This window comes from Ziziphus jujuba, chromosome 10 (genome assembly GCF_031755915.1).
Source record: "Ziziphus jujuba cultivar Dongzao chromosome 10, ASM3175591v1".
In the NCBI taxonomy this organism is placed as follows: Eukaryota; Viridiplantae; Streptophyta; class Magnoliopsida; order Rosales; family Rhamnaceae; genus Ziziphus; species Ziziphus jujuba.
The window spans coordinates 19,823,288-19,847,764 of NC_083388.1; the positions used below are offsets into that span (position 1 = coordinate 19,823,288).

Consider the following 24,477-nt stretch of genomic DNA (forward strand, 5'->3'; position numbering starts at 1 on the left):
ATTTTATTTTTTTTAAATGTTTAAACAAAAAAATTGAAAAAAAAAAAAGAACAGGCGACGTATTTGTTGAGGAATGCGTCGCCTGTTCTTGTATTTGGCGACGCATTGTTTGAATAATGCGTCGCCTAACACTATATTAGCCAATTTTTGCTGTATTAATACATATAAGTGATTTGGCCTAGTGGTGTGGTTATTTCCTGAGTGTGTATGAGGTCCTTGGTTCAATTCTTGTTATGGTCCTATTTTGATTTTATTTTTTTTAAATGTTTAAACAAAAAAATTGAAAAAAAAAAAAGAACAGGCGACGCATTTGTTGAGGAATACGTCGCCTGTTCTTGTATTTGGCGACGCATTGTTTGAATAATGCGTCGCCTAACACTATATTAGCCAATTTTTGCTGTATTAATACATATAAGTGATTTGGCCTAGTGGTGTGGTTATTTCCTGAGTGTGTATGAGGTCCTTGGTTCAATTCTTGTTATGGTCCTATTTTGATTTTATTTTTTTTAAATGTTTAAACAAAAAAATTGAAAAAAAAAAAAGAACAGGCGACGCATTTGTTGAGGAATACGTCGCCTGTTCTTGTATTTGGCGACGCATTGTTTCAATAATGCGTCGCCTAACACTATATTAGCCAATTTTTGCTGTATTAGTACATATAAGTGATTTGGCCTAGTGGTGTGATTATTTCCTGAGAGTGTATGAGGTCCTGGGTTCAATTTTTGTTATGGTCCTATTTTGATTTTATTTTTTTTAAATGTTTAAACAAAAAAATTGAAAAAAAAAAAAAGAACAGGCGACGCATTTGTTGAGGAATACTCGCCTGTTCTTGTATTTGGCGACGCATTGTTTCAATAATGCGTCGCCTAACACTCTATTAGCCAATTTTTGCTGTATTAGTACATATAAGTGATTTGGCCTAGTGGTGTGGTGATTTTCTGAGAGTGAGTGAGGTCTTGGGTTCAATTCTTGTTATGGTCTTATTTTGATTTTATTTTTTTTAAATGTTTAAACAAAAAAATTGAAAAAAAAAAAGAAAAAAAAAAAAAAGAACAGGCGACGCATTTGTTGAGGAATGCGTCGCCTGTTCTTGTATTTGGCGACGCATTGTTTGAATAATGCGTCGCCTAACACTATATTAGCCAATTTTTGTTGTATTAATACATATAAGTGATTTGGCCTAGTGGTGTGGTGATTTCTTGAGAGTGTAAGAGGTCTTGGGTTCAATTCTTGTTATGGTCCTATTTTGATTTTTTTTTTTAAATGTTTAAACAAAAAAATTGAAAAAAAAAAAAGAACAGGCGACGCACAATCTTATTGGTGCCTCACCTGTTAACTATATATATATGTATATATATAAACCTCAGTTTTGGTGTACTAATATTTTTATTGATTGTTATTATTAAAATAAAATTAGATTGATTAAAAGATCTAAAAAAAATTAAATGAAAAGAGAACAGGCGACGCACAATCTTACTAGTGGGTCGCCTGTTAAACGTATAACAAAGAAGAAAAAAAAAAAATCAACCTCAGTTATGTTGCTCTAATATCTTTATGGGTTATTTGTTGTTAAATTAAGATTAATTAAAAGAACTAAAAAAAAAAAGTGGAGGAGAGAACAGGCGACGCAAAATCTATATAGTACGTCGTATATTTATTGAATTTTTACTGACGCATTAACCTCAGAGTCACGGTTTTGTTTTTTCAGACGTGTTTGTTTTGTAGCGTCGCTAAATAAGTGTCGCTAGATATCAATTTTCGCGTAGTGTATGTATTTACTCTTGGAGATACTTCTATCAGTTGGAAGTCTGTTTTGCAAGCAACAGTTGCACTATCAACTACAAAAGCTGAATATATGGCTATAGCTGAAGCGGTGAAAGAAGCTATTTGGTTAAGGGCGTTGATAGGTGAGTTGAGCTCTGAGCAGGAGAGTACGGTCATCAATTGTAATAGTCAGAGTGCTATCTATCTCACTAAGGATCAGATGTTTCACGAGAGGACAAAACATATAGATGTTCGGTATCATTTTGTACGTGATGTTATTGCTCGTGGAGATATTGTTGTCAGCAAGGTGAGTACTCATGATAATCCTGCTGACATGATGACCAAGGCACTTCCAGTAGCCAAGTTTAAGCATTGCTTGGGTTTGGTTGGTGTTTGTTGTTGAGCTTTGCCTTTAGGGGCTTTTGTGGAAGAGGATGACAACTTTTATCGAAGATTGGAGTTTTGTATATTTTTCATTCCTTATATGGAATTCGTGTCAAGGTGGAGATTGTTAGAGTTAGTGACCCGAATTCTTGTTGACCCGACCCGAAAAGCTCGCGGTGCGACCCATTTGGTGAAACTAATTTTGGAGAAAAATTTGGGGCTCTGTGGTGGAAGCGAAGGTCTCGAACCTCGGCCCGAGACCGTTTGTATCAATTTTTCGATATTGGATTTTAGGGTTTCTTCCGTACTATATATATGTATATATTTTTGTTCGGCCGGAATTGGGGTTTTAGGGTATCTCGATTTTGGCTCACCTTTTGTATCAATTTTTCGATATTGGATTTGCTTCTCCCTGCCCGTGGTTTTTCCCGTCAAGGATTTTCCACGTAAATTGTGTGTTTGTTTTTCGTTTTCTTTGTTTCCGTTGCTATTTGTTTTTCTCCCAATTCCGTAACAATATATATAAAGAAAAAGTACTCGTTTGAATTTTATACACTTCAAATTCCAAAATCAACCTAAAAAGAATTGCTACTTAAATAGTTCTCCCAGCATTTTGGGCTTGTAATAGTGAAGCAAATTTTGGATAAAATACAAGAGATACCTCTTCCACCAAATGGAAGATGAGCTCTGTTTGAGTAGAAAAGAAGCGAATAAAGATGAAAAATTGAAGAAATTCATTGTGGGTCTTTGATTGGGGTTGTGATTTTTTTAGCTTGGTGGAATTCCAAAGAAAACGTTTATGCGGTACATATACAAGAGCTAGCTATTCATTGCTAAGTGCATATGTGAAGTTTGGTACTTTGCAATAAGTTCATGAACAGGGCTTAATTTTCTTTGTCCTAGGTCTCATTGCTTTAGGTACGAATTATCTACCTTACACAAGAAAACGAGAAGATTACAGATATGATGAATCAGACACCAGTTTATTATACACCAGTTTCTTACTAACTTTATTACCTGCCCTTACAAGATATTATATTTAACAAAGATATTACAGATTTCCTTTCCTAAGTTACAAGATTTAATTGTATTTGACTTCTTCTTGCTTACCTTTCTTTTCCAATCTGAACTGGTCTTCTGTAGGTAGCTAGGGGAACTTGAGTTCGAACCTCTTGCAAACAGGGCCTCTTTCTACAAAAGGTTGGACAAATTATTGGGCTTTTAGGAAAAATAGGATGAATGTATTTTCTGTCCAAATTAATATGGATATATTACAATCACCCAGAACAAAATGAGAAAACCGGGAGATAAGAGACATATTTACAAAAATATTTTATATTAAATAAATATTCACTTACATAAAATACAAAAAAACAGATTTAGGACTCTCCCCCAGTCCTCACACTCTAATAGCATGTCTTCCAACATAAATAATTCACGGGAGATAAGAGACATATTTACAAAAATATTTTATATTAAATAAATATTCACTTACATAAAATACAAGAAAACAGATTTAGGACTCTCCCCCAGTCCTCACACTCTAATAGCATGTCTTCCAACATAAATAATTCATGGAAGACAAAAGCTAGACATAAACTATACACAAAACAAAAATTTTAAAAAGAAAAAAAAAATCTGTAAATCTTAAAATGAGTATCTTCCTCTCCTTGAATATTGAAGAAGAAAAAAAAACTAAGCGGCGGATGGAGCGGTGACATATTTTCGAAGATTGCCGGCGTCCTTTAACGCCGCCAACAGCTGCTGCAGATTCCACTTCTCCGTGTTAGTCCCATTCTGACCTTCCAAACCACCAGCAGCCACAGTGTTCTTGTAGTCCAACGACACGTCGTCGTAAATATCCCACCATTTCTTCACAAGAAACTGTATGTCCTCCCTCTGCATGTTGTCCTCTTTCCCAGTAAACCTCCATGGCTTAGACCCAGCAGCACAGTAATGGACCACCTTGACCTTGTCGAGCTCAATATTCTCAGGGTGACGCCATAACAAGGCCAAGACAAGGTTGTAAACAGGTGGGATGGGCTTGTACTTGTCCCTGAAGAACATGTTCAAGAAGTCTTGCTCTGCAAAAGGTGTTGGGGGTGTGACTTTCAGGGTTTTGAGGAGGTCGTGGTATGTGGGTAGGCTTGGTTCGTACACGAACATCCCGGCGTTGAAGTAGAGCGGTGGCCTTGGACCCAACTCCGCTGGCCATTGGACTTTGTCTGGACACTGTTGGCAGTACCCGATCTTGTACTGTGGGGTGTGACTCCATGTTTTCTCACAGAAGCAATCCATTACTGCGTAGAAATATGAATCTGGGTAGTCGAAAAGATGGTCTATGTTGTCGAAAACTTGGATGTCTCCGTCCAAGTAGATCATCTTGCTGTACTCCACAAACTGCATATTCAATTTGAAAAAAAAAAAAAAAAAAGAATATAAGAATTTGCCCCCAAAAAAAAAAAAAAAAAAAAAGAAGAAAACAACGAATTAGGCAATATTTTTATCGCATAAAAAACATGTTTTAACTTGTTTCAGCCAACGAAAAAATAAAAAAAATGTTTTAACTTTATTTTTTTGGGGGAAAAAAAATTATTTTGGGCACCCCCGTCAACGATCTCATCAAAAAACAAGGAAAATGGAAAGTTGAAATACCGAGTTTACCCTTAATTTTAAAAAACCGAAAAACACGTATAGGCAATATTTTTGTCGCATAAAAAACATGTTTTTAACTTGTTTCAGCCCCCCCACAAAAAATAAAATAAAATAAAATAAAATGTTTTGACTTTACTTTTTTTGGGGAAAAAAGTTTTATTTTCGGCACCCCGTCAACGATCTTATCAAAAAAGAAGGAAAATGAGAAAATGAGAACATGAAATACTGAGTTTACCCTTAATTTTAAAAAAAACCGAAAAACACACGTCGAAAATCTATTGGTCCACTAGTCTACACTAGGGAAAATACACGTGTAAAGCATGCATTAAACTATTAATTATTCATACAAACCTCCCATATACGAAGCTTGGAGTAGTTGATGACGTAGTAAGCCATGGCGAACTGGGTCTGGTTTTCCGGAGGGTAGACGGGCTCGATCTCCCTGACTATACAACCTTGGTCGACCAGAATTTTCCGGTGGTCCTCCGGTACATCAGGCAACATCCCCACCACAAGTGGGTACTTGCTCTTCACCTTTCTCAGCCCCTTGGCTAACCCAACCACACCTTTCACGTAGTCTCCGTTTCCGGCCAAGAAAGTCACATATGCCCGGCTTGGTCCGCTCATGGTCTTCGTGACAGCGGAGGTCACTGCACCGGTGGTGATGATTTCAGGAGCCATGTTTGATTGAAAATAAAAAATAAAAGGTTTATGTTCACGAAGAAAAAAATTGTTTTGAAGGGCTTAGGAAATGTTTGGATGGAAGGAAAATCTTTTGAGGATTGAAGGTTAAGAGGATAAGGTGGCAGTAGTAGGCAGTAGTAGAAGGCTATTAGGAATGTTTTAAGAATTTGATTTGAATTTGAGTTTGCTTTGCTATGATGATAAGTATGGACGGGGTGTTTATATAGAAAATGGGGTTACGAAAAACGTCGTCGTTTCTAATTCCATACAAATTCGGGCTCTTACGTGTGGCAATGTATTTTGATCGACGGTTGTGGCAGTGATTTTTGATCCGACGGTTGTGGAGATGATAATGGAACGGTGCGAGAAAACTATGCAAAAAATAAAAATTTAATATTTATTGGAGAATACACCAGAAGGACCATTTTTTTAATTAATTAATTCCCCACCTTTTCAGTCTATTGCTACTTAAATGGAAAAATGCTCCTCTCTCGTCATATTTACAAGTTTGACACATATGGTACTATATTATCGTTTATTGCACCGTGTGAAACATCTTTTTCCAAAATTAAGAATACAAAATATTAGATGTTTTGGTTAAATATCTAATATATTAGATATATTATACAGATATTTGATATTTTATTCCTACATCTTTTTTCAGAATTAATAATACAAAATATTAGATATTTTGGCTAAATATCTAATATATTAGTTATATTATACAGATATTAGATATTTTATCCCTACATCTTTTTCCAAAATTAATAATAAAAAATATTAGATATTTTGGTTAAATATCTAATATATTATATATATTATACAGATATTAGATATTTTATTCCTTGTATAATATATTATAAAGTTTGATTCCAGTCTTCAGAAAAAATAACAAATTAACAAGTTTTCTTATTAAAAAAATATTTGATTATTTTTTTTGTTATATTTTATATCGAAGACTAAGAGATCAAATTAAATTCTTTGAAATAGGGGTTTTGCTGTTAGGTTATTTCTATAAAAACATAAATTATAAGCAGTTAATATTTGATTAATATAGAAAATTTTCTATCCAAAATTTTATACCTGTTCAATATATTTTCCATAATAAATGATTTATTGCTGAATATGAAAATAGCGAACAAATTACTGTTAAATATATTTATCTATTTAATAACTGCTAATTAAGATATCTATAAAAAAATATTTATCAAACACCTTAATTCTATAGTTCCGAAATTAACATATGAACAAGGATCCTTTTGATTTCAAATGAAATAAAAGATCGCAATCCTAGTTAATAAAATTGTCACGTTATTATAATTAATTTGGAAATAATATTATTAGTTGATGCTAATTTCCATATATAATTTAGAAAAATAAATTAATAAAATATGGCTATAAAAAATTAGATTGCTAATTGATTATTTCAAGCAAAAACAATCCAAAATATAGCCAAAATAATATATATTTCTATGTTAATTATCTTTTAATCATGGTTAGAATAACATAATAAATAAATTAAAATAAAATTAAAGTAAAAACTAAGTTGGTGGTAAAATATAGCATATTTATGTATATATTTGTATATATGCAGCTGCTTATATATGAATTTGTAAAAAATAATGAATAATTCAAGGTAAAATCTTGAATTTCATAGGACATTATAAAAATTAATTTGTCTTCGTATACGTTAATTGCATTTGGATTCTTAAATTCTAACTAAAAAAAGTAAAAAAATCTTAAAAGTGCAGATATATATATATATATATATATGTGTGTGTGTACTTTTTTTTTTTAATAACTTAAAAGTGCATATTGCATATAAATGATAAGGATCTTGAAAGTTAATTTGGGATTAACTTATTTTACTATTTATTACTAAAAAGTATTAAAAATAATTATTATAAAAATAATGTTATATATTATTTTAATTATGTTTTGATATTGCTTTTTCCCTTAAAAGTTATCAATTACTCATTATTTTATTATTTTTTTAATTCTAAACGAAATAAACAAATTATCAATGAATAATGATATTGTTGTGAAAGTAATGGTTATAACATAAAATAATTTTAACTACTGCATCTAAAATTTAATTTACCTTACAAATGACGTAGAGAGGCTCCCTATTCGCTTTTTAAATTTCTATGATTATCTTTGCATCAAACAGTTAAATCCAACAGTCCAAATTGCATCCAAAACAAAATCCAACGGTCCAATCACATTTTCTTCCCATTAAAAAATAGAAAAGGAACGGTCTATTGGAAAATACGATAAAATAAAATAAAATATTAAAAAGAAATGGATTGGGGGTAAAGTAGTAATAAAATATTTATTAACAGCTTAAATACCACCGCCAAAGCAACACCGACCAGGAACTACCGGGAAACTAAACACAGGCTACTTCTAACCTCTCTACACGAAAGGCATACGGATATTTGCCACATAAGCAGTCTAAGATACGTGGCGCTCTCACAGACGCCTGTTACCAGATGAACAAAAAAGTAAAGAAGTGGGGTCCTCCTATACTAGATGGCTACGTCCACAGTTAACGGCCACGCGGCGAGCCCAAACACGTCCTTTTACTTTACCAAAAACGTTCATTTTTTATTTTTTTTGGTATAATACGGTAGGGTCCACCATATCTATTGCGTGTCGATTGCATGGTTTCCTTGGTCTTGGTCTCTTCAAGTGGTAACATGTGGAAGCGAAAAATCGAGATGTCGGTGTATTGCCACTTGGCATATGGAGTTTCCTGGAAACACAGCTGGTATTAAAGCTTTGGCCCATCGGGCACCTTTTTAAGCTTTTCGTACACTTTTCTTTTTTTCTTTTTGTTATTTTTTTTCTTTGTTGCTGGTTTTGTTAGTTAGTTGTGAAAAAGAACTAACTAATTAAATTAAAGTTTTTTTTCAGTTTGGATAATACATATTAAATTCAAGGACCCCACTAATTAGAAAACAAAAAAGATAATGTTTTTACTTTTTAGATCTTGGACTAAGCCGACCTGATTTAGTTTTACAAGATAATGTTTAGGTTTTCAGTCCAATACCGACCTACTTTTCAAGTAGAAGGGCTAAATTTTGACTAAGTACTATTCCTTACCAGAATATTCGCTTATATTCCTCTGTGTTGTTTTTCCATTTGGAGAATCTTCTATTCCTTAGATGTTGGATCTGCGAGTTTATTTTTTCCATTAAAAAAATGTTCATTTTTTCTCTTTCAATTTTTATAAGGAAATTATACATCAATTAGGGGGTTGAATCTTGGGATTGTGAGTATTCTTCACTTTCCTCCCTTAACTTTAGCCACTAATGAAGAACTACTTTCCTAGTGGTACTGGTTTCCGTTATACTTGTTTAATTATAGATCGCATTACAAGGTTTTGATAATAATTAAATTAATTTTATGATTTGGGCTTTTTGGCTGAAAAGATATGGGCTTTCACAGAGATGTTTCCTCGGAAAACTGTCACACTCTTATCTTCAAATGTCCATTTCAATGTGAATTTGCCGCTATTGGTCATCGTATATTTACTTGGAATTGGTCGTGTTATGTATACGTTGGTTGCTTCTAGGTGAAGTAATTTCATTGCTGATTATTCAAACTTTATATTTAAAAACTTTGTTATTATTCAAACGTTATCAAAAGAAAAACTTTATATTTAAAAGAATTCCAGTCATTTTATGCTAATCCGTGAAAGAATTTTATAATGATTTGGACTTTGCATTAATATGCCCAGATGATGTTTACAGTGGGCGTAATTTTCATTTTATGTAATACGCATTAAAATATTCGTAATTTGAATATAGGCTTTGCCTTGATGACCAGGGAATTCTATAGTAACGTAGGACCCATTTGGTAACAATTTTTATAAATCAATTTTGTAAAACGAAAAATGATAAATTGACTTTCGTATTATAATTTAAAAAGTATATGGTGATATATTTAAAAAAATATTGTGAGAATGAAACTAGTAAAATTGTATATGCTAAATGTTAGATATATTACGCTTCTACATTAAATATATATATATATATATATTATATTATATCATTGCAAATAATAAACATTATTCATATTTTATGTCTAGTATATGTTAAACAAAATACAAATCTACACAAAATAACTATTTTTTAATTTAAAATGACAAAATTTTATCTATATCTTTTTTACCAAATTCATATAAATTTCTAACTTGTTTCAAATCTACTGTACGAATTTTTGATAAAAGTTTTGCAAAACAGGTAAAATCCAGTTTATTATCTTAATCCAAGTAAATGTGAATGTCAAAAAGTCAAATTTTCTCAGATTAATAGCTCTATCTTTTTCGTAATTAGACATCGATTTCAATTATTTCGCATACTGTCTCGATTTAGTGCTAGTTCATACTTAAAAAGAGAATTTCTAACACTGTTTAGAAAGGAAAATTCAAGATTTATTTTTTTATTCCCAAGGAAAGATTTGTTAAGTTCTACATAAAAACATTGTTTACAAGGTTGAATTTGAAGATTTGCCGGAGTTTGTAATTTGGTATTTTTTATTCCCAAAAAATGAGTTGTTAAATTCTATGTAAGAACATTATTTATTAAGTTGAATTTGAAGATTTGGTAGAGTTTGTTGAAAAATAGAGTTTATTCAGTTGAAGAAAGGTATCTTGGCGAAATGTCCTTTTTTTTTTTTTTTTTTTTTTTCAACTTTGAATTTTTATTTTTATTTTTTATCATTTCAAACTTTGATTTACTTTGCTAGCAAAACCACGTTTTATCTTGGAAGATAAAAAGATAAAAAAAAAGTAATAACAAGGACATTATGCAAGTATCTTTGGCTTCTGATGCAGATCATATGATTTATAGAAAATATTAATAATTTAATTACAAAACTAGAATTCTATTATCTGCATGCAGAACTGATAAAAGAGTGCAATATAATGTTAAGAGACAAAGGACAATACAGAGGTTTAGCTTTGAAGAACAAGACTCTTGCCAAGAATTATGTCATCGGTTTCGAAATCAGCTTCTTTCCTGTATGTTCCTCTACCAAAATCTAGGTTGTAGGAATCTGCAAGACCTTCCACCAGGTCAAATTCCGGTTTCCATCCTAGCACGCTCTTTGCCTTTTCAACGGATGCGAAGAAATGCTGCATCATGGTAAGAAAAATTATGATACCACAACTAACAACAGTAAATTTGGCAAATCCAATTCTTTAAGAGATGTGATGGTTTTATCATAGAAATCTTTGTGGTTAATATTCGGGGAATAGATAATAAAAAGAAATTCATATTATCCATTTTTCCATGTATACCTGGTCACGGAATGGAAATGCCTTCTTCTTGCCAAAGTCAAACTCTTTGGGATTGTAGTGAATGATCTCAGGCTCAGGAAAGCCACCAGCCTGACAAAATAAAATAACAAATCAGATATTGGAAATGCGAGTTAAATTTATGGAAATTTTGGTCCATTGACGAATATCAGCAAGAACTACCTTTGCACAAGCTCTTGCTAATCCATCAAAGGTGACGTATTTTTCTCCAGAGATGTTGAATACTTGCTTGCTGGCCTTTTCATTACCAAGAACGTCAGCGAAAACCTTTGCCAAGTCCTAAAAAGTAATAACAATATCACAATTAAAACTTGCTTATGCATTGATATAACTGGAAATCTTCAAGTTTATACGCCTACACCAAATGCTGTCAGTATATTTTGTTTCTGCTTCTGGCTTAGGGTGTATGTACACGTGCACTGACAATTGTGATTATTGTTTCCTGAATCAAATTAAGAAAAAATGGAACTGACCTTAACATGACCAAGTTGAGTTATTTGTATTCCTGAGTTGGGTATCGGAATTGGGCGACCAGCTTTCAACCGGTGGAAGAACCACTCTTCAACAGGGTTGTAATTCAAGGGTCCATAGATGTAAACTGGCCTAATAGAAGTCCAATTAACATCCCTTGATTTCAGCAAGCTCTCTGTCTCAAGCTTTCCCTTATGCCTGCTCTTTGGATCAACAGCATCGGTCTATCACCAGGCACCAAAAAATGGGAAATGGAAAAAGTCAAATAGGGCCAAAAAACAGATTTGCTGATGAAACAAGTTAGAAAACATTAGGACAAGTACTTAAGCTTGGATTTTTTTATTCAATGATACAATTAACTCTCAACTCCCGACCATAAAACAGTTTTTAAGCAGAGGTTGAGCTGCAGACTTTGCAATGCAGAAAGCAAATGTCTGTTTCTTTAAAGCCCGAGTCAGGCAGCTAAACTATGTGCTCACTTTCTCCATTACCAACTTAAAGGCGATGATTATTACCAAAAACAGAAATTAGAGGTGGTGATTATCAACTATCATTTTTTTTTTACATGATATCATCATGAGAGTGTAAAGCAGATGGAAAAATTTGCAGTTCTACTCACATGGTATACTACTTTGTTAAGTTAACATCACAGACAGCAGTGATGGATTAAAATTGAAGGGAAGTTTCCCTCTTTTCACACTATAAGCACTAAATTTTGAATGACAAATAATCATTTTGACTGTAGACCCAAAGCTTTTGAGGAAATTGCAAGTTTACATGCTCAAGTTAAGGTTACAATATCAGAATGCTCTTATCTGCAATTTTACTCAAATAAAGATTCATCTGAAAAAAAGATAATCTCTCTTCTTAACTAAGGAAGGACTTTACTAAATTCTATATATCATTTGAAAAGTCTCTATAAATTCTATACAATTTATCGAGATCTCAAAGGCCTATTTCCAAGGTAGATTCATGTTGTAATACCGTTAGGTTATTAAACTGCAATGATTGCATTTTGTACAGAGAAAAATTTTTCAGAAACAAGTGAAAATGTAAGCTCATGCATTTCAAATACCTTACCTCAAAGTGAGGCAATAGATCAGATTTCAGATAGACACCAGCTGAAGAGCAATATATGAACCTGAAATTAGTGAAACTTATAAGCTTTTGAATAAATTTACAAGCTTTTGAAACTCTGATGTTGAAAAAATTGAAATAGAATGGATTCTTTCATGAATTTTGCTTAAGTAACCAAAGTTAACATCAAAAGCAATCCTTGATATCCTCATTTAAGTGTACATAATCAATCCGATTGCAATCCAGTTTTCTATCTACATGTATAGCATGGATATCAATTAACCCTTTTATGTACCAGTCAGCTCTTCAATGATGGTATCTTAAATTAAAGCACAATTATTAGTTGATATCATATGACTAGTTTTGTTCTTGTCATCATGGACGTTTTTAGTCTCCTTATAACTCGAAATATGTTGAGCTATCAATGCAAGTATGCGTTATCTTGTTGCAAGTCTAAACTCTGAATCATGGGAGATATTTTCCCCTTGTTATATATCATAAAATCTTGTCCATGTTTGTTACTTCTTGTGCACATACTGAAAATAGAAATGGGATAAAGGGTACAGAAGATGTTTAACCGGACATAAAATTCAAATTTGATTTTCTAACAGAGGATTTTGTTAATTTCAACACTTAATATACTGAAAAATTTTGATTATTCATCCTGATACAGTTCTGTTGCTAAATTCACTAATTGCATATAGAGAAAGTTAGTGATTTATGAGAAGTATTGCATGCCTCTATAGTTTGTACCAGAGGACTGTAGCATATTTCATCCACAAAGGATTGAGAGCTTACTGTTCTAGCTTCGGTAGTGCATCCAATATAGGTTCAACTTCAACTGCCTCTCTTCCTGAATATATGTCAAGAAAAATTCATGTTTTGAAGTAATGAGATAGGATATTATGTGTTTTAAAATGAAACAGCAGTGGATTTGAGCTGAAGCGATAATATAGAAAGACCAAGCATACCATTTATATCGTAAACCACATCAAAGCCTTCAGCAGAGAGGCTAGATTTCACAAAATCAAAGTCCTTTCTGTCCCCTTTCAAGTGTAATATCTAGTAGATTGGTAAACACAACTTAATGCACCAGGACCATGAAACTTTATAATTCCAAAGAAACTATTGAAACAGAATTGTGAGACAACACAACATTGATAACGGGAAGACTTTAAGCCTAAAAATGATACCTTGGAAGAAAAATCAGTGTAATCCTTGTCGGATTCACCTGGTAATTGCTTAGCGATGGGTGCTTTTCCTCTAGTGAACAAAGTTACCTGCCAAAATCAATTTAAAATCTATCAAAGTGTTCAAGATATTTTTGAATAAAATTGTACTGTCCAATATGATCAGTTGACAACACAAGAGAGTTTGAGAAACAGAAGAAGAGCAAAATGGGTGCAAAAATACCTGATGACCATCTTTGACAAGGAGTCTCGACAAAAACACACCAATGAACCTGGTGCCACCCATTATAAGAATTTTCTTTTTACTTGATGCTGTAACATGTAAAGCTCCTTTGGGCTGATAGACTTTCTTCTTATACTGTTTAAAAAAAAAAAAAGAAAAAGCATATCAACAATCAAGAGCTAAGAAACACGAGAATTACATTACAATTAGATTGAAGAGAGACATAGAAAGAATCCTTAAAGCTTGTAAGACAATTAGATTGGTACATTTACTAAGCAAAGAAGTTAACGGCATCAAAGAGAACAGGTTCAAACATGAAGCTTAATGCGTGTAGCTCTTTAAATTCTTTACAGACTTGAGTTTATTTCATCTTCAATCTCATATATGATGAACATTCCAGGTCAAAATCCTCTGTTTTACATGTACTATCCGATCAGTTACACAAGATTGTGAAACTTAGGAACATTAAAAAGTACAACGAAATTGAACCATTCCCATCTCCGATATTCATTTTCATATAGGGAGAAAAATAGAGATACTAATCCTATATTATGCTGTCTCAGCCATGTGAGTCCACACACTATCTCTACTATGTACATGGATATTATCATATTACAGAAAGGAAGGATACTGAAGTCTACACCAACCATCGAGTGAAAATCCAAGCGAGAAAGAAACAAACTGAAAATATAAAAAGTTCAAGAGTCTTTCCAGCAACAGACCAGAGATTTTAAACAAAATTGTGACAAAATTAAGCAAAGAAAGTTACAATGAATTTGAAAAGACATGGTGCAAAATGAGAGAGAGAGAGAGAGAGAGAGAGGACCTGGAGTTGAGTTTTGAGCCTAATGCCATTGAAGTCAGATAGAGAAGAAGGTAGAAGAGAGAAAGAAGGATGTTTGTGCTGTTGCTGCACCACCACCAACCTTGCCATATCTCTCTTCTTCTTCTTCGTCTGTTTTTTGGGTTTGGTTGGGATACGTTGAGAGTGTCCTTAAAAGTTGTGAAAGATTGCTGTCTCTGCTGCAGCCCATTTCTCATTCTTTGGCTCTCTCTCATTCTCAGTTGTAACGAATAGGATAAGACAGTGACCCACCTTTCCCTCACCTCTCACCTCTCTTTTCTCATACGGTCCTCACAGCCTCTCATCCATCACCGCTACTCAGTCATTGGCGGACTCACATAAGAGCCCTCAACATTTTTATTTTTATTTTTTAATATTATTTTGTTTATTTACCATATTACCCAACTAAAACAGAGGTTTTAATGCTTTTTTTTTTTTTTTTTTTAAATCTCTCTCTCTCTCTCAGTTATCTATATAACTTTTATTCATCCTTCACTAATTATCTATGTTCATATTTATTCCTAGTATCGTAAGTATAAGTAGTTAATAGTAGTTAATTAACTGAGCCAATATCAAATTATCTATACTCATACGTATTTGATATGATTATAATATACTTATCTACTTATTTTTAACAATATAGTACTTATTTAATGACTATTTTTTAATATTGTAAGTTATTTTGCAACTTTACAATTATTTATATAATTAGTCAATAAATAAAGAAATATGCAATTAGAATGAAAAAGAAATTACAAGTACTTAATTACTATTTTCTCCTATTTAGTTAGTGGGTTATCATTTTTTTAGTTTTAATTACTGTTTTTCGTTAAGATTTTAGTTTCAAATTACTGCAGTTGATTAATTTTATTTTCTTTTTATATGTAAATTTATTATCAATGTCATAGCATTGAAATCATATAGATAAATAAAATATTTAATTCTTTCTTTAGAAAATATTTAATTGAATAATCTAAGTTGGACTATAATATAATAAAAAATGTTGCATTATTTTTTCAAAAAAAATTGTTGCGTTGAAAAAAAAGATGATAGATGGAAGCGGATAGTTCCAATAGTTGAGCATTTCTATTTATATCTATAAAAACATGAGTTCAAATTATATGGAATGCCGAAGATTTTGAATAGATTGTAAACTAGATAATTTATTAAAAAAAAAACAAAAGGTGATGAAGTCAAAAAAATTTAGTTGATAACCTAAAATTTTCTAAAAATAATAATTAAAAAATAGGAAAAAAAAAGGGTCAAACTTGTAGCCAACATATATCATGGCAAAAGCCATGGTTTGATTTTGCTAATTGTACAACAGTTAGATGATTAAGCTGAAAAAATAAATTATAGTTCGTGTTTAAATTATGTCACTTTTAAAATTAATATTATCTTAAATCTTTTTTTGTAATTTTATAAATTTAAATATGATTTTTAATGAATCATAAAAAAAAAGAAATTGAAGCAATGAAATACATATAGTTTCATGCTCCAAAACATATGTTTTGGTTTTGCAATTTATTGTGATGGAACGGTTATGCACTATTTACTCCATTTTGAAATTATAGTATTGTTGTTTATTATTTTTTATTTTTTTTATTTTTTTGCAAAATTATATTACAGTTGTTTATATTTGTACTTTTTTTTTCACTATATATATATTAATTGAATATTTTACTTCTAGCAAATTCATAATGACAATGGCTCCTGCATTTTCGAGGATGCTAAATGCGTAATTGCAATGAGAAAATGCTAAGCATTCTCCATGTAAAAGTGCCGAAGACCTTTTGCCACATGGCCTTGTGAAGTTCGCCATGTGTACTAAATAATGGGCTCTTGGGCCTGAGTCCTTGGGCAACATATTGAGCCTGGCTTCGCTTTGTTTAAAAGCGAAATAAAAAATAGAGGAGGTAAAATATGCGTGTATATATATATATATATATATATAAAGACGAGTTAAAAAAAAATAATTGCATATGAAAAAAGGAAGCATCTGGTTATAAAAATTAAAAGACGAATGAATAAAAATATAGACTGTTGGCACGACTAAAAAACCTCTCAAAATAAAAGAAATGGCTTTCTTGGACTTGGGCCGGATACCACCTTTCACTTTTTATTTTCAATAATTTTACCCACCTTTCACTTTTTTATCCACTGCATTACCCAAAATACTTTTATTATATTACCTAAATAAACCAAAAAAAAAAAAAAAGAATTTGCTATACAGCCTCCATTATTGCCGAACCTTATCAAGAAATTTAACAACATAATCAATATAATCAGTGCTTCTAATTTCATGAATTTTTTTCACTTTGATGATAATCTTCATTTTCATTTGTAAATTGTTAGAAGGAGACATGAAAAAGAAATAAGAAAAATAAAAATAAAAAATTCAAAGAAACACCATATTAATTCAAAATTAAAGATGACGCATCTTGTTCCCAACGGAAAGAGAGTCCTACCATAAAAGAGGATGGTATAGACAAAATTAAATAAAACTACCCCGCCTTCATAAGAGATGAGACCCCTTCCATGGGGAGAGGGCATAATGTGGACTCCTCCCAGTTGTGACGAGTAGTTTTACTTAATTTTGTTTACATCCCGTACTCAATTACACACTCAATACTATGATAGGGGTCTCCCTTCCCAGTAGAAGTAAGGCATGTTGCCTTCAACTTTGGACTAATATGGATTACAAATTACTCCACACCCATGTTGGGGATCCTTTCTCGACAAAGGCGGGATTCACAAATTTTTTCACAATAATATTCCATCTGTTTGATTTCACTCAAATCACATCTACTATATTAAGATATTTTTTAATTTCTTAGTCAACATTTGTCCTAGTCTATATTATTTATTTTTGAAGTCTTTTAACGAGTCTTTAGCTTTTACTTGGTCTTTAGCTTGTACATAGGAGTTATTAGTTTGCTGCTAGTTTTGTGTGATAGTGGGTTTAGTTTCCTAGTTTCATGCATGTCGCCGTTGGCTCTAGCTCTATAAATAGAGCAGGTAAAGTGAATTTCGGTGTCAGAGTGTAGTAGCTTTCAAAAGATATTAAAATAGTTTGTTATCTCTTCTTTTTTCTTTCTTTTATCATTGGTATCAAAGCCAAGTGACTTGTAAGAGTTTAAAAGAGTGAGAAAGAAGTAAGTCAAAAGGAGAGTATGTGAGATAGGGTCAAGCAGCAGCTTTTGTTCCTTAAGTCAAAAAGCAGAGTACGTGAGATATAAAAAAATCAAGCAGCAGTGTTTTTTTTTGCAGCAGCAATACTTTCAATAGCCACCGATAATTTTGTTCAACCTGTTATTCCCCGCTTTGATGGTCATTATGACCATTGGAGTATGTTGATGAAAAACTTCTTGAGGTTTAAGGAGTATTGGCAAGTTGTCTGGTTTTCCTCAAATTTCAATTCCCTCTCAAGTTTATGAAGAATGTGTTGTTAGCAAACAACATCATAATCAGTTCCCGTAAGAAAAATCATGGAGAGTGAAGAAGTAATTAGAGTTGGTTCATTCTGACATTTGTGGGCCTATAAATCCATCTTCCAATGGAGATAACAGATACCTAATCACTTTCATTGATGATTTTAATCGAAAAACATTGATATGTCTTTTGTAGGAAAAATCTGAGGCTTTTGCAGCTTTCAAAAACTATAAAGTTTTGGTAGAGAAAGAAATGAGCAGCCTAATCAAAGTCCTTCATACAGATAGTGGAGGAGAATATATCTCACAAGAATTTGCAAAATTTTGTGAGAATCATGGAATTAGGAGGTAGCTTATGGCAGCTTACACGCGTTAACAAAATGGAGTTTGCAAATGGAAAAATCGCACTATTTTGAACATGGTACGAAGTCTTTTGACAAAGAGTGGGATTCCCAAAATTTTTTGGCCCGAAGTAGTCAATTGGAGTATTCATATCTTGAACAGAAGTCCCACTCTTGCTGTTCAAAATATGACACTGGAGGAAGCATGGAATGGACAAAGACCGTCTATAGATCATTTCAGAATTTTCGGGTGTATTGCCTATGCTCATATTCCATATCAGAAAAGGACAAAGCTAGATGATAAGGGAGAAAAATGCATTTTTCTTGGTATTAGTAATCAATCAAAAGTTATAAACTTTACAATCCTATCACTAAGAAAATTATTATTAGTTGTGATGTTATCTTTGATGGAGAAAGAACTTGGCAATGGAACAAGAGTGAAACCTCGACAACAAATTCTAGCAGATTTTGATGGTGATGAAGATAAACAAGAACCAGATCCAACCACTCAAAATGTTCCTCAAAGTTTGGCTGTGAATGAAGAAACTGCACAACAAAGACCTCAGCGCCAAAGCAAAAGGCCTGCTTGGATGATAGATTATGAGGTAATGGATTCTGATGACTCTGACGAGGACCCACTCACTTATTTCACCCTATTTTTAGACTATGATCCTGTAGCTTTCAAAGATGCTATTAAAGAATCAAAATGGCTAAAGGCTATCGATGCAGAAATCACAGCTATCGAAAAAAATAACATATGAGAGTTGACAGAGCTTCCAAAATGGTAAAAGACCATTGGAGTGAAATGGGTGTACAAGACAGAGCTAAAGGAGAATGGAGAAGTTGATGCAAGGCAAGTTTAATTGCAAAAGGCTATAAGCAAGAGTTTGGAGTGGATTATAGAGAAGTCTATGCTCCTGTAGCAAGCCATGACACAATCAGATTGGTGATTGCATTGGCAGCACAACATTCTTGTCCTATCTTCCAACTGGACATGAAATCGACATTCTTGCATGGTGACCTACAAGAACAAGTATTTATCAATTAACCTCCTGGCTATGTTAAGATTGGAGATGAGCATAAGATGTACAAATTAAAAAAGGCACTATATGGACTAAAACAAGCTCCAAGAGCTTGGTATAGCCATATAAATGCTTATTTGTCTAAGGAGGATTTTGAAAAATGTCCATATGAGCATACACTTTTTACTAAGATGGAAAATGAAAGTAAAATGCTCATAGTCTGCTTATATGTAGATGATCTTATATATACTGGAAATGATAGTGCCATGTTTGACAAATTTAAAAAGTCTATAATGGTTGAATTTGATATGACTGATCTTGGATATATGCATTATTTTCTCAATATTGAAATGACACAATTTGCTGATGGAATTTTTATTTCCCAAAAGAAATATGTGCAAGAAATTTTAGGCAGGTTTCAAATGAAAAACTGTAATTCTGTCAGCACACCAACTGAAGTGGGTTTGAAGTTCATCAAAAATCCTGAAGGAAGGAAGGTTGATAGTACTCTTTACAAGCAAATTGTGGGAAGCTTGATGTATTTAATTGCAACAAGACCAGATATAATGTACACTGTTAGTCTTATTAGTAGGTACATGGAATGTCCAATGGAGATGCATCTTTTAGCTGCCAGAAGAATTTTTTGGTACTTGAAAGGTACTATTGACTATGGGTTGTTCTACAAGAAGGGAGAAGAGGCAAATTTAATTGATTTTACAGATAGTGATTATGTTGGAGACGTAGAAGATAGGAAGAGTATGTCTGGCTATGTCTTTAAGTTGCGATTAGGAGCTATTTCACGGTCATCAAAGAAGCAAGCAATTGTTACTCTATCAACAACAGAAGTAGAATTTGTAGTTGCAACAACATGTGCATGCCAAGCTATTTGGTTGAAGAAAATACCCGAGAAGCTACATTTCAAGCAAGAGAGAGCCACTTCAATTTATTTTGATAATAGTTCAACAATAAAACTTTCAAAAAATCTTGTTTTACATGGAAGAAGTGAGCATATAGATGTGAAATTTCATTTCTTAAGGGACCTGACAAGGGAGGAGTCATTGATCTTATTTACTGCAAGAGTGAAGACCAGGTTGCTGACATAATGACCAAGCCTCTCAAGTTAGCATCGTTTTTCAAGCTCAGAAAATTGCTTGGAGTCTCCACTTTAGATGGTCCGGTTTGAAGAAGACAACATGTGTATTAAACTGAAAGTTTTTTCAGTTTAAGGAGGGATTATTAAGATATTTTTTAATTTCTTAGTCAACATTTGTCCTAGTTTATAGTATTTATTTTTGAAGTCTTTTAACGAGTCTTTAGCCTTTACCTGCTTGTACCTAGGAGTTATTGGTTTGCTGCTAGTTTTGTGTGATAGTGGGTTTAGTTTCCTAGTTTCATGCTTGTTACCGCTGGCTCTAACTTTATAAATAGAGCAGGTGAAGTGAATTCTGGTATCAGAGTGTAGTAGCTTTCAAAAGATATTAAAATAGTTTATTATCTCTTCTTTTTTCTTTCTTTTATCATATCCATCAACTGCCTCTTTAAGAACCTGAGTTCCATCATAAGCATATCAATTATCACTTGAAGAGCTTATTGTACCGTTACGTTATTCCCATTTCAATTAATATCGTCATTATCTATTGAAACTTGAGTAAATTAGAAGAAACGAAGAAAGATTGATTGAAGCTTAGGAAAATTAGAGGAAATGAAGAAGAATGAAGATATGATTCAAGCTTCGAGGTGAAGAGAGAATTGAAGGATGTGGGTAAGCTTGAGAGAGATCGCATTGGGATCGAATTATTCATAGAGATGCGGAAGATCGAATTATAAAGTTGAAGAAGACCTCAACCTAAAAGTGTTGGGTTTTTTTTTTGTTTTTTGTTTTTATTAACAAAAAGGTTATGCTACTACAGGAAAATAGAAAAAAATTAAAGAGGTATAGTTTGCAATTGATTTAGTAGGATAAATAAGTTATGGACAAAATTATTAAAAATTGAGAGAGATTGATATATATCTATATATATATATATTTATATATTTGAATGAGACGTGGATATTTTTGTGTCTTCTCCGGTTGCACTGCCTGGACCATGGAATGGAACAATGAAGGGGAATTTGACCCAATATCCTTCATTGAAGGGCTCTAAATGATATATACCCCTCCTTTCTTAAATTTTTTTTTTATTTATCCGCTATTTCCTATTTTACCCCCAATAAAAATAAAAAATTACTTTACTTTCCTTTTTTCATTCCTTCATTTCGAGATCTCTTCTGCAAAAACCGAACAATATAAGAGCCAAATTTAGCTTTTGCAAAAATCCAACAATACTAGCAAAAAGTCAAAATCGCTAGAAGCAATGAATATACAATGCTTAGCATCATCAGCCTATGTTTAAAACCATAGAAAAGTTTTCAAAAGTATTCAATTTTTTTGGCCATAATATTCAAAAACTCGGTTTGCCCCACATTATTACTCCCAATTCTGCCTAGGCAAAAAAATATCAAAACGAAGCAAAACCCAATAAATCCTAAAAAAAGATAAAGGAACATGCTTGGAACCAAATTTTGAGATACAAACCGGCGCAAGAGTGTCTGGCTGTGTGAAGAAGGCGAAGAGTAACGGTATTAGGATTTGTATTTTGATGGTGCTTTTTTCCTTCATCTTTTTTATTTTATTTTTATCTTTTTTATCAATTATGCCTTGTCAAGAACCAGCTTTAAAAATTTGTTAGGGAGTATGGGTGAAAAAAGGAGAGAAGAAGATAATTTTATGGAAAGCAAAAATGAATTTTACTTATTTTATATTAAATAAAGATAATTTGAAAATATTTTAAAATAGATAGGTAAAATAAAAAATATTTGAATAAAGAAGGCATATTGGGCCAAATTTTGTGTTATGAAGTCAAGAAATGTAGCCCATTTATTAATAGAAAAGAAGCACAGCCCACAAGTCCAAAGGCCCGTTCAGAAAAGAGAGCCCAAATTTCGACGTGTCATAACGAGAACATTACACGTTACCATTGATGGCACATGTTTGTCCATGTCTTTTTGGGTTGGCATCACGGCCCGAAGGCTTTTAGCATAAAGACTGAGCCCATTTGCCTCGAGGAATCGCACGTGGCTGTTTCTGAATTCTTGTGCAATTACAACACGACACACTTCTCTCTGTCTTCCTTTTTCCTTTAAATTTTGGTTGCAACACGGTACGTTGCTTACTAGACAAGTGGATGTTACACGTGGGCTTGACAAGTGACATGCTTCGTGGGACTTCTTGACACATGGTCTTATGGTTCCTTACACGAGGGCAGTGCTTGGTTGAATTCTTTCTATGTAGATTCAAGGGTTTGGGGAGCTCATGTAGAACTTTCATTTTTGTTATTTCATATGTGGGTTTTGTGCTATGCCTTTGTAGGCATTTATAATAATATGTTGGTTTTTGGGCAGCGTTATGGGTCTGGAAAATTGATAGAAACTGAAAGAAATTTGCACTTTTGTGCTTGGGCTTTCAGTTTATCCTCGTGTTTGTTGTTGGTCAGAAGATTGTCTAAGAAAAAAAAAAAAAAAAAAATCAACTTTCTACTGTTCTTTCCCTTTGTTCCTTTTTTAGTGAAGATTCATGTTGAGCTTAAATTATTGCCTTTCTGCTGTATACATAGTCTTTAATAGTAATATTGAAGTTAATAGATTCATGTACAAGTAAATATGGAGGAAATAAGTAACACAATCTCAAATAACAAAATGTGTTTCACTAATGATAAATGAAATCAAATTCTATATTCATTTCCATGGAGAAACAATTCAACTTTCATCCAAATATTTCATTTCCAGTAAGCAAAAACAGTCAACAACATAATAAATAGTCTTAGAATTTGAAATAAATTTTTTTTTAAAATAGTGTTGTTAAAAGGAAAAGGAAAAGTAAAAGTAACCTGGAATTGCTCAATAATAAATTGAAAGTTAATTAGTTTTCTTTTTTCAAGCAGTGGTAACTGGGTTTACTACAAGACGCTTCTTGTCATTAGTGATCAACAATCATTTTCATATATGCCAGGATTTTCATCAAGTTCATTTCAGACGAAGTTGGATTATTGCTTGTCGTTGAATCTTTTCGTACCTAATATCGAGTTTTTAATCTCATGGGCTGTCTGCATGGGAAAATTATGTATATATGCCAATCCAAAAAACATATTTGTTTCATGTTCTTTGCAAGGTCCAGTATTTTATGATTTTGGCACCTCTTCTTTGGAGGCTGGAGCATTGGCTTTCTGCATACTTTCTGTCCTCTTTTTAAATAACTTTGTTATCATTTTTGTGGTGGCTGTTCTTCTTGCTGCTCTTGATTTTTGGGTTGTTAAGAATGTGAGTGGGCGTATTTTAGTTGGTTTGAGGTGGTGAAATGAAATAAAATGATAGCGGTGAGTGTCTGAAAATTTGAATGCCTTGACCAAGAGGTTGGTTTGAGATTTTTTCACCGTTGACTCTTTATTATCAAATTATATACAAGCTGACTCTTGATTTGGCTTTAGTCATTGGCAGAAAGATTCATGGCTATTTTGGAAGACACTTTACCCTATATAAAGCTCATATTGCCTCATTAAAGAATGGGAAAACTACAAATTTATTATTGCACAACGGCCGGTATTTAGTATGCATTCCATATCACGCAAATTAGATAATTTGGAGCTAGATTGAAAGTATGTCGTTAAAAGTTTTTATAAGAAGCTCCGGATGAAATATTACTCATTTCTACGCATAACTTTCAAATTTAAGTGATTTATTCAGTAAATGGTACCGCAAGGACCTGTCTTATTGTAATTTAGCCAAATCTTGCATATCTAAATATGGTTAAAAATTGATTATTGAATTGTGTTATAATCTAATAAAAACTTGCTGCTCCATTTGTTCTGTAAGCTCATGTTGCATATGGGTCGTGCTTGGGATATTCTCTCTCAAGCTGATTATCTCCTTGTCATAGGAGTGAGTTTGACCAATGGCATTGCAAATATTGTTGGCGTCTACCAAAAATGTCGCAAAGCAGTTCATATGATCACATCAATATATTATAGTAATG

At 32.6% G+C, this 24,477-nt stretch overlaps 3 protein-coding genes across 3 annotated transcripts; 1 reads left to right on the plus strand and 2 right to left on the minus strand.

Annotated features, from left to right (window-relative positions):
- Positions 1–3,604: 3,604 nt before the first annotated feature.
- On the minus strand, positions 3,605–5,698 carry LOC107411640 (galactinol synthase 2). Its single transcript, XM_016019259.4, has 2 exons — positions 5,155–5,698; positions 3,605–4,548 (listed from the first exon to the last, which is right to left on the minus strand). Exons 1-2 carry the CDS (start codon positions 5,482–5,484, stop codon positions 3,844–3,846), a joined length of 1,035 nt encoding a protein of 344 aa, XP_015874745.2. The 5' UTR covers positions 5,485–5,698; the 3' UTR covers positions 3,605–3,843.
- Positions 5,699–10,310: 4,612 nt separating this feature from the next.
- LOC107411725 (chloroplast stem-loop binding protein of 41 kDa b, chloroplastic) lies at positions 10,311–14,816 on the minus strand. Its single transcript, XM_016019370.4, has 10 exons — positions 14,598–14,816; positions 13,772–13,906; positions 13,552–13,638; positions 13,330–13,420; positions 13,157–13,211; positions 12,362–12,422; positions 11,284–11,505; positions 10,973–11,089; positions 10,793–10,882; positions 10,311–10,627 (listed from the first exon to the last, which is right to left on the minus strand). The coding sequence occupies exons 1-10, from the start codon at positions 14,703–14,705 to the stop codon at positions 10,448–10,450; spliced, it is 1,146 nt and encodes a 381-aa protein (XP_015874856.2). The 5' UTR covers positions 14,706–14,816; the 3' UTR covers positions 10,311–10,447.
- A 4,784-nt stretch (positions 14,817–19,600) lies between these two features.
- Positions 19,601–20,592, plus strand: LOC132799686 (uncharacterized mitochondrial protein AtMg00810-like). Its single transcript, XM_060812132.1, has 2 exons — positions 19,601–20,263; positions 20,446–20,592. The coding sequence occupies exons 1-2, from the start codon at positions 19,601–19,603 to the stop codon at positions 20,590–20,592; spliced, it is 810 nt and encodes a 269-aa protein (XP_060668115.1).
- The last annotated feature ends 3,885 nt before the right edge of the window (positions 20,593–24,477 follow it).

Bases quoted from the DNA above. Each gene is read 5' to 3' on its own strand.
- LOC107411640 (XM_016019259.4), bottom strand. From the start codon at position 5,484: ATGGCTCCTGAAATCATCACCACCGGTGCAGTGACCTCCGCTGTCACG. The intron at 4,549-5,154 runs GTTTGTATGAAT...TTGAATATGCAG, and splicing joins CCAAGCTTCGTATATGGGAG to TTTGTGGAGTACAGCAAGAT.
- LOC107411725 (XM_016019370.4), bottom strand. From the start codon at position 14,705: ATGGCAAGGTTGGTGGTGGTGCAGCAACAGCACAAACATCCTTCTTTC. The intron at 13,639-13,771 runs GTATTTTTGCAC...TGATTTTGGCAG, and splicing joins TTGTCAAAGATGGTCATCAG to GTAACTTTGTTCACTAGAGG. The intron at 13,421-13,551 runs GTATCATTTTTA...CCAATCTACTAG, and splicing joins ACACTGATTTTTCTTCCAAG to ATATTACACTTGAAAGGGGA.
- LOC132799686 (XM_060812132.1), top strand. From the start codon at position 19,601: ATGGAAAATGAAAGTAAAATGCTCATAGTCTGCTTATATGTAGATGAT. The intron at 20,264-20,445 runs GTAGTTGCAACA...TCATTTCTTAAG, and splicing joins CAACAACAGAAGTAGAATTT to GGACCTGACAAGGGAGGAGT.